The 18,319-nt window shown below is 41.5% G+C and overlaps 1 protein-coding gene across 1 annotated transcript in view; it reads left to right on the top strand.

Annotated features, from left to right (window-relative positions):
• The window catches only part of lrrc47 (leucine rich repeat containing 47), a 37,378-nt gene extending 24,769 nt beyond the window's left edge, over positions 1-12,609 (top strand). The window contains exons 5-7 of the mRNA XM_072585981.1: positions 1,329-1,431; positions 3,956-4,045; positions 11,507-12,609. Coding sequence (XP_072442082.1) covers positions 1,329-1,431; positions 3,956-4,045; positions 11,507-11,749 — 436 coding nt within the window. The 3' untranslated portion in view covers positions 11,750-12,609. The remainder of the gene's footprint in view (positions 1-1,328; positions 1,432-3,955; positions 4,046-11,506) is intronic.
• Positions 12,610-18,319: the final 5,710 nt, after the last annotated feature.

The following is an 18,319-nucleotide window of genomic DNA, read 5'->3' on the forward strand; positions in this document are numbered from 1 at the left end:
TAGAGGTATAGTCGACAGCGAAGAAGGTTACGTCAGGTTACAATGGGATCTTGATCAGATGGGTCAATGGGCTGAGGAGTGGCAGATGGAGTTTAATTCAGGTAAATGTGAAGAGCTGCATTTTGGGAAAGCAAATCTCAGCAGGACTTATACACTTAATGGTAAGGTTCTAGGGAGTGTTGCTGAACAAAGAGACCTTGGAGTGCAGGTTCATAGCTCCTTGAAAGTGGAGTCGCAGATAGATAGGATCATGAAGAAGGCGTTTGGTATGCTTTCCTTTATTGGTCAGAGTATTGAGTACAGCAGTTGGGAGGTCATGTTGTGGCTGTACAGGGCATCGGTTAGGTCACTGTTGGAATATTGCGTGCAATTCTAGTCTCCTTCCTATCAGAAAGATGTTGTGAAACCTGAAAGGGTTCAGAAAGGGATTTACAAGGATGTTGCCAGGGTTGGAGGATTTAAGGAGAGGCTGAACAGGCTGGGGCTGTTTTCCCTGGAGCATCAGAGGCTGAGGGGTAACCTCAGAGAGGTTTATAAAATCATGAGAGGCATGGATAGGGTAAATAGACAAAGTCTTTTCCCTAGAGTGGGGGAGTCCAGTACCAGAAGGTTTAGGGTGAGAGGGGAAAGATGTAAGGGACCTAAGGGGCAACTTTTTCACACAGAGGGTGGTACGTGTATGGAATGAGCTGCCAGAGGAAGTGATGGAGGCTGGTACAATTGCAACATTTAAAAGGCATTTGGATGGGTATATGAATAGGAAGGGTTTGGAGGGATATGGGCCGGGTGCTGGCAGGTGGGACTAGATTGAGTTGGGATATCTGGTCGGCATGGACGGGTTGGACCGAAGGGTCTGTTTCCGTACTGTACATCTGTATGACTCTATGAGTTGATTCTTGCCTTAAAGTTATTTTATCAGGGAAGTTAATTGGATCACATTTAACAGTAAATGTTAAATCATAAAATCCATTGTTCAGTATTGGCAAGCAATTGGATGATGAAGAACATTACAATTTGAATTCATCCTGTCATCAGCGAATTCTTTTGCTTAGAATTCCTGATAGAATTTAAGTGTTTAAAGAATGTTAAAATAGTAGTAGCCATTAACAAGTCATAGACTTTGACATAAATTGTACCGCATAAAATATGTAATGATAAATTGACAGCATTTTAGAAGATAATTTTAAAGTATTATTAAGAAGTAGAGACTTTAAAGTAGAATTGCACCATTATAGTGTGCATGCATTCAGTATGATGTACAATAAATAATATCCTGATCACAGATTAGTCAACAAGCCTATGTATTCCAGTATCTCTCTCTCTTCCAGGTATCTCCAGTTACTTAACGGGAAAGAAAATTTTCCTTGTTTAGTCGATGCAGAGGATCATGTAATATCATTCCCACCAATCACAAACAGTGACAAAACAAAGGTAAGTTAACAATTAGCCATAGTTCCTTGCAAGAGGTCAAAGATGAGTCATAGTTGCGTTTCCATTCCAGAAACATCAGAAAAATTTTGACAAGTCACACATGGTAAGCAAAGTGAGATTGATTTTTCTCATTTATTACACTTCATTGTTCTTGTGCGTAGACTTGTCATGAAGTTGAGAATATGTTTAGCCATCAGTGAGCTATGGATTAGATATTAGATTAGATGGGTCTAGAGTCCAAATCTAATCTGATAAATCTCTATGTGTTAGCTTTTTAGGGAGCTTTAATGAAATGATTTTGTACAGTTTTAATCAGTTTAGATGGCACTGGAGTAATGGCACAATTGTACTACTCAATGCTCGATATTTTTTATTGTCCTAATGGTCATTGGAAGTAACTATGATTGCTGTGTGTAACCAAACTAAGGAAAAGAGCAATTATATCAACAATACCACAACCCATATCACCATAGAGCAGTCCCGATGTCACTTTCAAAGTAGAATTAAAAAATTTGGAAAATGGCAACTTGAAGATCTTCATGTCCTTTCCCCAGTTCTGACACTACTAGTGGATGTATAATGTAGTGATGTGTACTCCAAAAACGTCATCTTTATCAGGCATTAGGAGTGAATGAAGAGGAAGTTGCTGAGGCAAAGCTCAGAGTTCTGGCAGCTCTCCGATACCAGTTAGAGACTATCCTTTTCTTCAGAAAGCTCTATGTCTGGAAGATTGTCTGCTTTCACTTGTGCAGAAATATTCCAGGCCAAATGACTGGCAATGTCTCCAACACAACAACTCATTTCCTACACATGTTGTTTCAGGTCTGGTGCTGACCAAAGTGTTGATATCGGAGAGGGACAAGCAGGGAGAGATAATCAATAAGCTGGTCACCACTCTGGTCACAATTGATGTAATAAAACTGACCTGGCTGTTCCCACTCGGTTAGTCACTTATTCAGAGGCTTCCACCTCCCTGTTCATGGGGATCCACTGTTAAACTGCGACCATCATGAAAACACAGGAAAATTACTCTGTCAATATTGTGCTTGTACTCTGAGAGATGACCAATGTAGGAAATGAAGAGGTTTCGCACTGACACGGTTGGAATTTTCTCCTGTGATCATGGCTGATTGTGCTGCGCCTTACTGGTGGTCCTCAATTTTGGCACACGAGAAGTGTTCTGTTCCCAAATGCTTAATGCCGCTTAATGTGGTTGGCACAAACAAAGTAATGAAACACAAAGGTTGTTTTATGTTCAGTTGTGAAGATGTTAACTTATTGCTGACTTTAGAAGGTACTGATGAAGGTACTGACTTGCTGCTGTTCCTCGCAGTTTTTAATGGAATGGAATGAAGACATTCCTGAAGACAGTGTATCCACACTGTACAACAGGTTAACTGATTTCAGTCACTGTATGGTGCCTGAATAGAGTGATCCCTCATACCTGCTCCTTAAAGAGTTTGGTGATGCATTGTATTTGAGCTCATTTGTTGTCTTCATCAAAAAGCCACACACGTTCCCCTCCAAGGGGAACTGCAACATGATAATCGTGAGTAGGAAACCTGACTAAAAGATGATCAATTCTATCACTATTTAGGCAGTGAAATCTATTTTTGTTCTATCACCACCCTCTGGGGATGGATTAATTTATTGTCACAGTAATTAAACTTGGCTCCTTCCCCACCTTTCTGGTTCATTCTGTGTTCATGATAAATTATTGGGACAGCCAAGAAAAATATCCTGTTGTAACATACTTGAATTTATGGAATATTTGTCTAAATATTTAGTCTCGGCCATAATTCACTTGGTAGCATGTTCACCTTTGAGTCAGAAATAGCGGGTTCAATTCTCGGTCCAGGAATTCAACAGCAAATTCAAAGCTGATGCCTTAGTCAGTACTGAGATAGTGCTGCACTGTTAGAGGTGCTGCCTTTTGGATGTGATATTAAACCGAGGCACTGTCAGTTAGGTTGACGTATCAAAGGCACTACTTTGAAAAAGGGCAGTGAAGCTAGCCCAGTGTCCTGAACTGTATTTATCCCCCAGTCAGTATCACTAAAGCAGATTATTTGATGCTTATTACATTGCTATTTGTGGGTGCTTACAGATTGGGGCTGGTGTGTTTACTGCAGTACAACAGTGAGTAAATTCAAAAATATTTCATTGATTGTAAAGCACTTTGGGATGTCCTGATATTGTAAAAAGGCCTTTACTAATGCAAGTCATGTTTCTGAAAGAGCATGTGTAAACACATTTCTGCACTATTCAATGCTTTTAGAGTAAAGAAGCAGCCGTTTTGAGGTTTCTATTTTCTGTAGGTATGTGATTGATACTGACTTTATTTTTCCAAACAAAAAAATATAAATGTTGGAAAATCACAGCAACACAATCAGCATCTGTTTTAAAAAAAAGACAACAAACATGGATTAACGTTTGGGTCTGAGAACTTCCCTCAAGACATTTATTTCCCTGTTGTACTGTTTTATTTTTAATGTTGCTCTACAATACTTTCTTTTGTCTTTAGATTAGAAAAACCACCAGTCAGCTGTTCTTGGAAGTAACCAGTTCCACAAACCTACAGACCTGTAAAAATGTGATGGACCGTTTGATTGTGGTGAGTAACTCGAAACCTCCTGGATTTGTATGTAGCCATTGATACTTTTGTTTTGGGTTTTTTTGTGCTGTAGCTACTGGTTACATGTTTAGTTTAATTACCCTTACTCAAATGTTAGCCATGTGGTCAAGGGACGTTTTCAACTGCTTATTGAATCTGTACTATCCTTTGTCATAACTTATTTCAGGAGATTTTGCTCTGTGCTGTTTCAATATTTGCCTTAAAATTTAGTCCCTGTGCATAGTCAGTTTTGTTGTTGAGTAATCCACTTGTTTGTTTTGTCTAGTCTTATTTGCGGTTTTTTTTAAAAATCCTGGTTTACGGACAGCCTGGTATTCCCCAGCCTCTTGTCTGAATGAGTGATTTTGTAGAAAGGTTGCAACTTTTCAGAAGCAGTGAATGGGTGGGCTTTCCCCAGTCTCTCTCCCTTTGCGAGTCCATTGTTTTGCAGCACATTCAAAGGCTGAAGTGTTCACAATAATCCTCAGCCAGAAGTGCTGAGTGGATGGTCTATCTTGGCCTCCTCCAGTGGTCCCCAGCATCACAAATACCGGTCTCCAGCTAATTTGATTCACTCCATGTGACATCAAGGTTTGGCTGGAGGCACTGGACACTGCAAAACCAGTGGGCCCTGATAAGATTCCAGCAATAGTACTGAAAGCTTGTGCTCCAGAACTTGCCGTTCCCTTGGCCAAGCTCTTCCAGTACAGTTATAACACTGGCATTTACCCAACAATGTGGAAAGTTGCCCAGGTTTGTCCTGCACACACAAAGCAGTCAATAATTGCCCCATCAGTAAAATAATGGAGATGTCATAAACAGTGCTATCAAGCAGCACCTGCTCAGCAATAACCTGCTCAGTGATGCCCAGTTTGGGTTCTGCCAGGGCTACTTAGCTACTGACTTCATTACAGCCTTGGTTCAAACATGGACAAAAGAGCTGAATTCCAGAGGGGAGAGGAGAGGGGCAGCCCTTGATATCAAGGCTGCATTGACTGTGTGTGACATCAAGGAGTCCTCGCAAAACTGGAATCAGTGGGCATCAGGTCAAACTCTCCACTGCTTGGAATCATACCTGACACACAAGGATAGTTGTGGTTGGTGGAGATCAGTCATCTCAGCTCCAGAATATCTCTGCAGGAGTTCCTCAGGGTTATGTCCTAGGCCCAACCACCTTCAGCTGCTTCATCATTGACCTTCCCTCCAGCATAAGGTCAGAAGTAGGGATGTTTGTCAAAAATTGTGCAATGATCGATACCATTCACAACTCCGCAGATACTGAAGCTGTCCATGTCCAAATACAGCAAACCTGGACATTATCCAGGCTTGATCTGAAAAATGACAAGTAACATTTATGCCACACAAATGCGAGGCAATGATCATCTGAAATAAGAAAGAATCTAATCGTTGCCCCTTGGTGTTCAATGGTGCTACCATTATTGAATCTCCCGTTATTAACATCCTGGGGTTTACCATTCACCAGAAACTGAACTAAACCAGCTATATAAATACAGTGGCTATAAGAGCAGATCATAGACTAGGAATACTGCAATGAGTCACTCACCTCCTGACTCTCCAAAGCCTGTCAATCATCTACAAACCATAAGTCAGGAGTGTGATGGAATACCGGACGGGTGCAGCTCCAACAACACTCAAGAAGCTTGAATGATCCCCAGGACAAACCAGTCTACTTGATTGGCACCACATTCACAAACATCCAGTCTCTTCACCACCAACGCTTAGTAGAGGTAGTGTATACTATATTCAAAGTGCATTGCAGGAATTCACCAAAGATCCTTAGAAAGCACCTTCCAACTTGCAACCACTTCCATCTAGAAGAACAAGGGCAGCAAATACATGGGAATGCCACCAGCTTCATGTTCCCCTCCAAGCCACTTACCATCCCAACTTGGAAATAAATCTACTTTCCTTCACTATTGCTGAGTCAAAATCCTGGAACTTGTGGATCTACCTCCAGCACATGGACTGCAGTGGTTTAGAAGGCAGCTCACCCCCACCTTTTCAAGGGGCAACTAGGGATGGGCAATAAATGCTGGCCCAAGCAGTGACATCCACATTCCACAAGTGAATAAAAGAGATAAATTTCTAGTTTTCATTGAGAGTTTGAACTGTAGTGTAGACTTGTATCTTCCTTGTAAAATTATTACCATATATTAACTATCTCATAATGAACAACCAAAAATGCTTAGTGCTTAAATTTCAGTAGCTCCTCTAATAAGCAGTCCTCCATCACATAATGCTGGACAGCTTTATTACAGCACGGAATTCAACCCCTGTATTGTAGTTTTAATCTGTTGATAATCTGTATTGTATCCAGGTTTTGAATTATAAAAAGCCTTTGTTCAATCACATTATCTAAGGGTAGCTTGTACCATTATGTAAGCATTATACCAACATGCTCTGTTAACCAGGAATAGCATGTAGTAATGAAGGGTGAGTCTCTAAAAATTATATATTGCATTGTTCTATATTAGGAACATTAAAGTGAAAAGCCGATGTGTTTCACAGCTTTTTTAGGGACAGTTTATGCATGGTAGGAGTGATTAATGTCTGGTAATATAATGCTTTACCTGTTTGATATTGATACAAAGCCTGAACCACTTTGCAGTGATATACTTGATAGCCTTTAAACCTGAGTATGAACTAAACTGAAATGCTGCTACTTCCTCCAGGAAATTTAACTCTCTTTAATCCAAAGTCAGATTTAGATTCATGCCACAAAGATACCAGAACTGCAGCATCAGTCCTTCTTGTGGTTGAGATGTACCCAAGGAGATGAGCATGAAATCACTTCAGGCTGACCAGAGCACCGGCTACATTTGAACATCCACTGATTATAGTTTTTAGTAAAATCTCACCATGATTTTGCAATTTGGTAGTTGTTAATTGTCTTTGCTGATGTGACATGCCAGCTGAGAGGAAAAATTTCAGTGATAAAAGATTTCAATTGATTCAGACAGCAGTTCTTCAGAAGGCTTCAGAAAGAAACTTGTTAAATTTGAAGGTGGCAGTGGTTTTGGATGATTCACTGACTGCCTTTTTAACTCAAGGAGCTGACTTTGAGTCTAGTGATGACTGGGTGTAACGCTCTCCTCCCTGCCATCTTTCATTGTGTGACTTTGGCAGTATCAGTCCCAGTGCCTGATGACCACTTGCTCCTAACATATGACTGTCTGTAACTTGGCAATTTAGCAGCTCCTCTCAGACAGGTCATAAACAATTGTGGTGCAGGAGTTGGAATCATTTGAATTAGTATAACATAGCAAATTGGACTTGGTGTATATTTTCCTCTCTCTGGACTTGTTATACCTGATCTAGAAAAGCTTGACAAAGGTAATGGTGATGACCATGATTAAGTGATGGAGCAGACTCATGGGCCAAATGGCCAAATTCTGCTCCTAGAACCTCATGTTCTTATGGACTCCAAATGGTAAAGTGTTCCATTCCACCTAATCACTTCAGAACTCTTCTCCAAAATAAAACTTGATCATTTATTGTTTAGTTTTGTTTATAAATTAGAGTCATAGAGATGTACAGCACGAAAACACACCCTTCAGTCCAACTCCTCCATGCTGACCAGATATCCTAAATTAATCTAATCCCATTTGCCAGCATTTGGCCCATATCCCTGTAAGCCCTTCCTAATCATGTCCCCATCCAGATGTCTTTTAAATGTTGTAATGTACAGCCTTCTCCACTTCCTCTGGCAGCTCATTCCCATTAATGCACCATCCTCTGCGTGAGAAAGTTACCCCTTAGGTCCCTTTTAAATCTTTCCCCATTCACACTAAACCTATGCCCTCTCCCTTCCTTACCTTTTTCCGTAAATGAAATTCTGTTAGCAAGAACTTAGATGAAATATTTTGTGTGGTCTCCTTTTGTAGGAAGATCATTCATGAATATAAACAACTGGACAGCAAACTCCATTAATTATATTACTGGACAAAAGAGACTGAAAACTAAAGTTGAATAATCAATAATGTATCAATCCTTCTTTAGATGTTTTATTGTAATAATTTCCTTTACACCAGTTCAATTATACTTTCTAAAATAGTAGTTCCGTTTCCGCTAAAATAAACAATCAGTTTCTCTTTTTTTTACACTTATGGAAAGTGACTGCATGCCTGGTAAGAAGGGGTTTAAACTTGGGAATGGCTATCATTGGGCGGTATTTACTGCCCATTCCTGATAGGCAGCTCAGTGGTTAGCACTGCTGTCTCACAGCACCAAGGACCCATATTCAGTTCCAGCCTTGGGCAACTGTCTGTGTGGAGTTAGCGCATTCTCCCTGTGTCTGTTGGTTTCCTCCGGGTGCTCCGGTTTCCTCCCACAGTCCAAAGATGTGCAGATTAGGATGGATTGGCCATGCCAAATTACCTATAGTGTTCAGGCTTGTGCTAGCCAGGTGGGTTAGTCATGGGCAATGCAGGGTTTCAGGGATAGGGTATGAGAATGTGTCTGGGTGAACTGCCCTTCGGAGGATCAGTGTGGACCAGATGGGCCGCATGGCCTGCTTCCACACTGTACAGATTCTATCATGTTATGATTGCACAGAGGACAATTGTAAGAGTCAACGAGATTACTGGGAGTCTAGAGTCACGTATAAATCAGGCAGGGTAAGGACAGCAGATTCTCTTCAGTAAAACAGGTTTTTGTCTTGATTTTGGTAACATGGTCATCATTAGGCTGGCCCTTTCTTAATATAAGATTTTTAAAAAACTGAATTCAGATTTCTCCATCTGCCATGGTAAGATATGAACCGACGTACCCTGAACACTGCGGGGTTCTGGATTACGACTGCACCACTGCCTCCCCTAGCTGCAAATTCAGACCGTTGTAAGAGGCACTTGCGTTATCTTATGCATTAGTTTGTACTGAGCACTGTGCATATGAACAATAGAATAAAAGCAGTTTATTTTCTCAACATCTGACAGTACAAACCTGTACATGGGATTATCCTCTCATTCCTTTTATATAAATAAACCACTTGAGAGAAACTGGGGCCTGAGGAAACATTCTCTTGGAAAATAGTGCATTGGCTGCTATGTGTAGCATGTCTTGGACGATTGACTAACACAAACTTTGTAATTTATTTAATAAAGTCATACAGCATGGAAACAGATCCTTTGGTCCAACTCATTTACGCCAACCAAGTTTCCCAAACTAAACTAGTTCCACTTGCCTGCATTTGGCCCATATCTCTCTAAACATTTTCGATTCATGTATTTGTCCAAAGCTCTCTTAAATGTTATCAGTGTACCTGCATCTACCACTTCCTCTGGCAGGGTATTCCACATATGCACCACCTTCTGTGTGAAAGCATTGCCTCTGAGGTCCCTTTTAAATCTTTCTCCTCTCACTTTAAAAATATTCCCCCTAGTTTTGAATTCCTCCCACCCTAGAGAAAAGACCCCGGTGCAGTAAAAATATCACAGGTTCCCTACACTTAGAGACAAGAAATTCCTCCTCAACTCAGACTTAAATGAGCAATCCCATTTTCTGAGGTGATGTTCTCTGGTTTTAGACTCTCCCAATGGGGAAAACAACCTCTCCATGTCTCCCCTGTCAAGTCTCCCTACGAATCTTATATGCTTCAATAAGGTCATCACTCATTCTTCCAAACTCCAATGAGTACAGGCCCAATCTGTTGAATCTCTCCACATAAGACAGTGCTTCCTTACCTGGATCCAACCTAATGAACATTCTCTCTATTGCTTCCAATGCTCGTCTATCTTTCCTTAGATAAGGGGCCCAAAACTCTTCACAGTATCTCAGCTGTGGGTCTGTTAGTGCCTTATAATAATTTGAGCAAGGCTTCCCTATTTTATACATGGTCCCTTTTGAAGTAAAGACCAACATTCCATTTGCCTTCTGTTTACCTGCTGAACTTGGATGCTAGCTTTCTGAGATTTGTAGACAAGGACTCTCAAGTTGCTCTGTGCTATAGCTTCCTGTAGCCTTTCTCCATTTCAATAATATTCAGCTCCTCTAATCTTCCTGCCTTACATTTTCTCACATTATATTCCATTTGCCAAATATTACATAATGGTGTCTGTATCCTTCTCCACACCATTTGTGTCATCCACACCATTTGCTTTCTCACCTATTTTTGTGTCATTCACAAACTTGGCGACAGTACATTTACTTTCCTCATCCAAGTCACTAATATATACTATAAATAATTGTGGGTCCTGGAAATATCATCCTGTCACTGGGGACTCTGGTTCTTCCCATTTGACTTCAGATTATCCTATAAGCTAGTGTCCTAACAGAACGGATGGTTCTGACTGGATATGAAGTGGGTAGCTTCACTACTAACTCTAGTCAGCCTCTACCTGGATTCCCTGGGCTTTGGAAATTAGTCAAGAAACAGGGACAGACTATTCAACCAGCAAGATTTCCCAGCTCCATTGGTAGAATGTTAAACTCATGACTAACACCCACTGGCAAACTGACTTTTGGAAAAAGCATGATCTTTACAAAATAGAGAGGAGTCTTTGCTTCCACAGTATTTGTCAGTTCTCTAAAACTATTCCCTGCTTTGTTCAGTCCCATTGCATGCATCATTTCTGACTATCCTTTCCTTTTCCTAATGAATATGCCTGTTTTCTGAATATCTGAGTCTCAATTTGCTCCTGAGTTGGTTGAATTGTATACATTATTACCCTGAATTGGGAGGGGGGGGGGGGTGCAAAGCAATCAAGATCCAAAATTCTGAATGTTTCCTTTAAAAGCAGGTGATCATGTGAAGCAACAATAGATTCTATTCTCTCCCAGTTTTCATTGTTTTCTTTCCTCAGGATCTTTGGAATGATAGACAAACCCTGCCCTAAGTTCACCATGTTTTGGAATATTGAGACTATTTTATTAATTTAAAAGACTAAGATTCCCAGCTAATATTCATTTCTGGAGACTGCAAAATCTGTCTCCACTATGACAGGTGTAAGAAAAGGGATCCGTTTGTGGTCATGCTGCAGTGCTCATGTCACTGATCGTGAGCAATCCAGTTAAAAATGTATAAATGTAAGTCAGTGAGACACTGACAGCTCTGTTACTGTTGCTTTCCCGAAAATCTCAGTTTTACCATCCAACATGCCATAAGCTCATTCAGTCAAGGCTAAGTACAACCAGTGTGATCTTAGGACTTCGCTTTATTGACTTTAATGTCCCTATTAAAAGGGAAATGATAAAATAAGATTCCATAGTGTTTCATGTTGTGATCAATTGATTTTTTTAATACATTCTATGTATATAGTGTAGACCATACTGAAAAGTTATGTGCAAAAAATCCCAACCTTGTTTGTGTGTTTCTTGTTTTGCTTGGTTAAATATTTCCATATCTGTGAACAGTTTGGAATGGTTAGTAGATTTATTGAAACATTATACATCTGCCATGTGCTGACAGATATTAGCCATGACATATTCTTGTTTTAATAACAGCGAATGGCAGAACTGAACAAGTTCACCTTTGAAAACAAGGAGCAAGAGTCTGTATCTGATGATGAGACTGAAGTGACTGAAGACCAAGCAGAGACTGTGGATCTGACAGTGATTAAGATGACCAGTCCTGAACTGATTGTGAGACAAGTGCGGGTTGTGGATGCAGAAGGGAACCTCAAGGTTGTTTACCCAGCCAAAACTGACTTAAATGTGGATGCCCATGATGTAACTGTAATCCGATAGTTCCCCCACACAATTTCTGCCACACTTTTGCACTATTTACATTTGGGTTTCCATTTTTTTTTAAATAGTTATATAATTAACACATTTTCTCTTGAAGCTGCTGATTTTGACTGGAATACTTCCTGGTCTCTCTGTCTCCTTAACTAATTGGCTACTATTCATCCAGTGGCAACTGTACAACTACAGAGGATGTCACACCAAGCTGTACGACCATGTTCAGCATTGTTTTCAACCATCTCCTCTAGATTGTACGTTTGTATTGACTGTTTAGTCTCAAAAAGAAGTCTGTTTGTTTGCACGAACCAGAAGAGAGTGGAGGGAACACCCCCAACTATACAACATGGATCTTGAGAGGAGGGAGGGAGAGAGCAAAAGTAAGCAATATTCCAATGTAGTAGAACTCAGTAACATAAACCCAGGAAGCTTCAGCAAATGGGAACACCTTAGTCATCCGTGGAACAAGCAAAGTATTTCAACAAAACACTGTTCCAGTTTCCTCTCCTGGTTTTGTAAATAAATGGCAACGGTATTCTGCCAACATTGTTAAAAATGCTCAATTAATGTTACTGCCATTGTACAGCTTTCAAACATAATCTGATGTAGTTACTGATTCATTTTATCATTCTTAAACTCCATCCTTTCAGTTCCTTGCTTCAGAAATTGATGCTGAGTTAAGTTGTACCTTTGGTCTGTTCCTGCAGCGTTTAACAATGCCAGCATTTCTGTTTGAAGGGGCTAGATTGGTGGTGATGTCATGGAATGAAAAGCTAAATGGCATGAATGTTGAAATAAATCCATTCTGGTTTTGCTGTATGTATTAATAAGCCCATGCTGGAAATAAAACAGGCACCATTGTTAAATTCTGTGTCTAGATTCATTTAAGTATTCTGTGTCATTGTGAAGTCAGACTGACTTATTGAATATTAATTTGTTCCACTATCACATACCCATTATCCAGAATTACCTCTACCACCACAGAGTGACTCCTCATTATTAATCACAGAAATGTTACAACACCGAAAGAGACCTTTCAGCCCATTGTACCTGCGCCAGTTCTGTTACCTGCTGTCAATCTCCTGACTTTCCCCTGTATCCCTACCCACTATTTCTATTCAATAATTTTCCAATGCCCTCTTGAATGCTTCGATTCAATCTGCCTCCACCACATTTTCAGGCAGTGCCTTCTATTCCCTAACTACGAAGTACAAGTTTTACTCTCTGCCGACAGAGAATGAAAATTGTTTTGGAAGGTATTATTTAAGTACACATATGGTCCGGTAAATTCAGGAGTAACTCTGATGCTGCCTGAGTCTCTGACAGTCCATTAATAAAGGTGTGAGATTAGATTACTTACAGTGTGGAAACAGGCCCTTCGGCCCAACAAGTCCACACCAATCCTCCGAAGAGCAACCCACCCAAACCCATTCATCTAACACTAACATTTACCCCTTCACCTAACACTATGGACAATTTTGCATAGCCAATTCACCTACCGTGCACATTTTTGGACTGTGGGACCACCCAGAGAAAACCCACGCAGACACTGGGAGAATGTGCAAACTCCACGTAGACAGTTGCCTGATATGGGAATTGAACCCGAGTCTTTGGCGCTGTGAGGCAGCAATGCTAACCACTGTGCCTCTGTGCTACCCATCCCAATCTGACCTAGTCCCATTTGCCACCATTTGGCCCATATTTGTCTAAACCCTTCCTAATGATATGTGAGGGTTAATAAGTTGGGATGAAGGAGGAAATAATTTTATATTACATTATAGTTGAGAATATTTAAAATTCAGAACATGTTATTGAAACAATTCCAATTATAGACAGTATATAAAATAAGGTAAATGAGCTGGTAGTGCAGATGGACATTATTAGGTATAATGTTGTGGGTATCACAGATGTGGCTGCAATGGGATCAGGTCTGGGAATTAAATACCTAAGGAGACACGTCCTATTGAGATGACAGCCAAGGGGCCAAGATTGCTTTATGAGTGAAAAATGAAATTAACTCGATAGCAAGAAGTAATATCGAGTTGGAAGGTGTAGAATCTGTGTGCATAGAGTTGAACTGCAAAAGAGAAGACCCTGATGGGGGTTGTGTCCAGGCCTCCTAGTACTGGTCAGGATGTGGGCAAGAAAATAAAATCAGGAGTTAGAAATGGTGTGTAATCGGGAGGTGGGGGGGATCTTCAATATGGAGGTGGATTAAGAAAATCTGGCTGGTGGTGGATCTCAAAAGGAATTTGTGGAATGTCTACAAGATGGTTTTTGGAGCAGCTTGTGGTAGAGCCCACATCGGAACAGGCAATTATGGGCATACAGCATGGAATCAGACCCTTCGGTGCCACTCATATGCACTGACCAGACATCCCAATCTGACCTAGTCTCATTTGCCGGCATTTGGCCCATATTCGTCTAAACCCTTCCTAATGATATCCCTATCCAAATGCCTTTTCAGTGTTGTAATTTCACCAGCCTCCATCACTTCCTCTGGCAGCTCATTACACTACCCTCTGTGTGAAAACCTTACCCCCCAGATCCTTTTTAAAATCTTTCCTCTCTCACCTCAAGCCTATGCGCCTTAGTTTTGGACTCCCCCACCCTAGGGAAAAGACTTTGTCTATTCACCCTGACCATGCCCTTCATGATTTTATAAACCTCTATAAGGTCACCCCTCAGCCTCTGACATTTTAGGGAAAATAGTCCCATCTTATTCAGCCTCTCCCTATAACCCAAACCCTCCAACCCAGAAAACGTTCTTGTAAACCTTTTATGCACCCTCTCAAGTTCAACAACTTCCTATAGAAGGGCAACCAGAATTGTACGCAGTATTCTGAAAATAGCCTCATCAATGTCCTGTCAAGCTGCCATATGGCATTCCAAGTCTATGTGTAATGAGGCAGACTTGGTTAGGGAGCTTAAGAGGAAGGAACCTCTAGGAGGCAGTGACCATAGTATGATAGAATTCACCCTGCAATTTGAGAAAAGACTAAATCAGATATAACAGTATAACAGTTCAGTAAAGGTAACTACCAAGACATGAGGGAGGAGCTGGCCAGAGTTGCTTGGAAGAGTAGCTTAGCAGGGAAAGAGGGTGGAGCTGCAAGGGGTTCTGGGGTAATTCGGGAGGCACAGCAGGAAAGAGGGTGGAGCTGCAAGGGGTTCTGGGGTAATTCGGGAGGCACAGCAGGAAAGAGGGTGGAGCTGCAAGGGGTTCTGGGGTAATTCGGGAGGCACAGCAGGAAAGAGGGTGGAGCTGCAAGGGGTTCTGGGGTAATTCGGGAGGCACAGCAGGGAAAGAGAGTGGAGCTGCAAGGGGTTCTGGGGTAATTCGGGAGGCACAGCAGAAATTCATCCCAAGGAAGAAGGAACAGGAGAGGACGAGGCAACCATGGGTAACAACAGAAGTTAAGAACAACATAAAAATAAAAGAAAAAGCCTTGGGAAGCCCTTAAAAATCACCAGAGAGTAAAAAAGTAATAAAGAGGAAGTAGATGAAATATGAGAATAAGCTAACTGGAATATAAAAGATGTTTGCAAGAGTTTTTTAAAAGATATCTATAAGGGAAGAGAGAGGCAGGAGTGGATATTGGTCTGTTGGTAGATGAGGCTGGAGAAGTAGTAACAGGAATCAAAAATAGGGAAACTGATTAGCTACTTTGCATCAGTTTTCACAGTGGAAAACACCAGCAGCATATCAGAACTTCAAGACAGTCAGGGGGCAGAGGTGGGTGCAATGGCCATCAATAAAGAGAAGCTGCTAGGGAAGGTGAAAGGTCTGAAGGTGGATTAATCATGTAGACCAGATGGACTGCATCACACAGTTCTAAAAGAGATAGCTGAGGAGACTGTAGAGGCATTGGTGGTGATCTTTCAGGGATCACTAGTATCAAACAGGGTGCCAGAGGACTGGAAAGTAGCTAACATAATACCCCTGTTAATAAGAGAGGGAGGCAGAGACAGGAAATTATGGGTCGGATGGCCTGACCTCCATAAGATTTGAAAGTCTCATGAAGGATGAGATTGTGGAGTACTTGGAAGTGCATAGTACAATAAGGCTGAGTCAGCACAGCTTTGTCAAGTGGCAGTCATGCCTGTCAAATCTGTTAGAATTCTTTGAGGAGGTAACAAACAAGTTAGACAAAGGGCAGCCAGTGAACAGATTGATTTGGATTTCCAGAAGGCCTTTGGCAAGGTGCCACACAGGAAGCTTCTAAATAAGATAAGAGCCCATTGTGTTAGGGGCAAGGTACTGGCATGGATGGAGGATTGGCTAACTGGCAGAAAGCAGAGAGTGGGGATAAAGGGGTCTTTATCAGGATGGCAGCCAGTGAGTAGTGGAGTTCCACAGGGCTCTGTGTTGAGATCACACTCTTCACATTCTATGTTAATAATCTGGGTAAAGGAACTGAGGGCACTGTTGCTAAGTTTGCAGCTGAAACAAAGACAGATGGAGAGACAGATAGTGATGGGGAGGTGGGGAGGCTGCAGAAAGACTTGGACATGGTTGGCAAATGGGCAAAGAAATGGCAGATGGAGTACAGTGACAAAGTGTGAGATTACAAATTTTGGTAGGAAGAATAAAGGTTAGCCTATTTTCTAAATGGGGAAGTGTTTTGGAAATCTGAAGGACAAAGAAGCTTGAGAGTCATAGTTCAGGATTCTCTTAGAGTTAACTTGCAGGTTCAGTTGGTAATTAGGAAGGCAAATGCAATGTTAGCCTTCATTTCAAAAGGGTTCGTATACAAGAGCAGAGATGTACTGCTGAGGCTGGAGAAGGCTCTGGTCAGACTGTATTTAGAATATTGTGAGCAGTTTTGGGCTCCTGTACCTAAGGAAAGTGGCGTTTGAGCAGTAGTTAGGATGAATGTACTGTAATTCACAATGTGGGTACAGCCTTACATTCCCAACACTCACGTATTATCGAATGATTCATTCCTTCAAACTTTTCACTGAATTCAAAGAGTTTAATATCTTCATAGCATGAGAGGTCCAGGGGAGGTTTACAAGAATGATCCTGGGGGTGAAGGGCCTGTTATATGAAGAACGGTTGAGGACTCTGGGTCTGTACTTGATGAAGTTTAGAAGGATGAGGGAGGGTCTAATTGAAACTTGAGAGACCTGGATAGAGTAAACATGAAGATGTTGTTTCCACTGGTAGGAGAGACTAGGACCTGAGGGCATAGCCTCAGAGTGAAGGGACAACTCTCTAGAACTGAGATGAGGAAGTATTTCATCAGCGAGAGGGTTGTGAATCTGTAGAGCTCGTTACCACTGAAGGCTATTGAGGCCAAATCATTGAGTGTATTTAAGACAGAGATAGATATGTTTTTGATTGTTAAGGGGATCAAAGGTTATGGAGAGAAGACAGGAGAATAGGGTTGAGAAACATCAACCATGATCAAATGGCGGAGCAGACTCGATGGGCCAAATGGCCTAAAGACTTCTGCATCTTATGGTCTTATTTTTGTAAAACGGCTCTCTCATCACGTTTCTCCTGCAATGTTTGCTCTGCTTTTTGTGGAGCTGTTAACTCTTTTACTGAGTTGTGATCCCATTCCTACTGAGTAGGACCTCAGCTTCAGTGTATCATTGCCCTGGTTGACTGCATAGAACCAATCAAGGCCAAGCCTGAACCCAAACACACATTTGACCAAACAAAACCTATGGTGAACTGAGCTGAGGAATGGAAACGCAGAGTGCTCGATACTGATCTGTAGCCACGGGAGTATCTCTGTTCCACCAGATAAGGACTAACCTAATCTCCTGATCAGCCGTTGGGCACAGCACCTTTCTGAACTTTATTACTCAGCTATTCTGGCTATTGAGGGAGTGCAGCGTAGGTTCACGAGGTCAATTCCTGGAATGGCAGGATTGCCTTACACGGAAAGACTGAAGCGACTGGGCTTGTATACCCTTGAGTTTAGAAGACTGAGAGGGGATCTGATTGAAACGTATAGGCTTATGAAAGGATTGGACACTCTGGCAGGAGGGAACATATTTCCGTTGATGGGGGAGTGCCGAACCAGAGGACACAACTTAAAAATACGGGGTAGACCATTTAGGACAGAGATGAGGAGAAACTACTTCACACAGAGAGTGGTGGCTGTGTGGAATGCTCTGCCCCAGAGGGCAGTGGAGGCCCAGTCTCTGGATTCTTTTAAGAAAGAATTGGATAGAGCTCTTAAAGATAGTGGAGTCAAGGGGTATGGAGATAAGGCTGGAACAGGATACTAATTAGGAATGATCAGCCATGATCATATTGAATGGCGGTGCAGGCTCGAAGGGCAGAATGGCCTACTCCTGCATCTATTGTCTATTGTCTATTGTCTATTGTCTATTAACAAGATAAAATTAGGGACCATTAAATGGCTAGCTGTAAATGTAAACAGTGTTTATTGCTCCTGTAGGAAACCCTTGCAGACACAGCAAGAATCTACCAATTCCAAACAGACAGTCACTCAAGGCTGGATTCAAACTGAGGTCCCTGGTGCTGTGAGGCAGCAGTGCTAACCACTGAGCCACCATGCCACCCATCTTATAATGTATTAAATCAGCTGGCCCAAA

This window comes from Chiloscyllium punctatum, chromosome 16, assembly GCF_047496795.1.
Source record: "Chiloscyllium punctatum isolate Juve2018m chromosome 16, sChiPun1.3, whole genome shotgun sequence".
Taxonomy (NCBI): domain Eukaryota; kingdom Metazoa; phylum Chordata; class Chondrichthyes; order Orectolobiformes; family Hemiscylliidae; genus Chiloscyllium; species Chiloscyllium punctatum.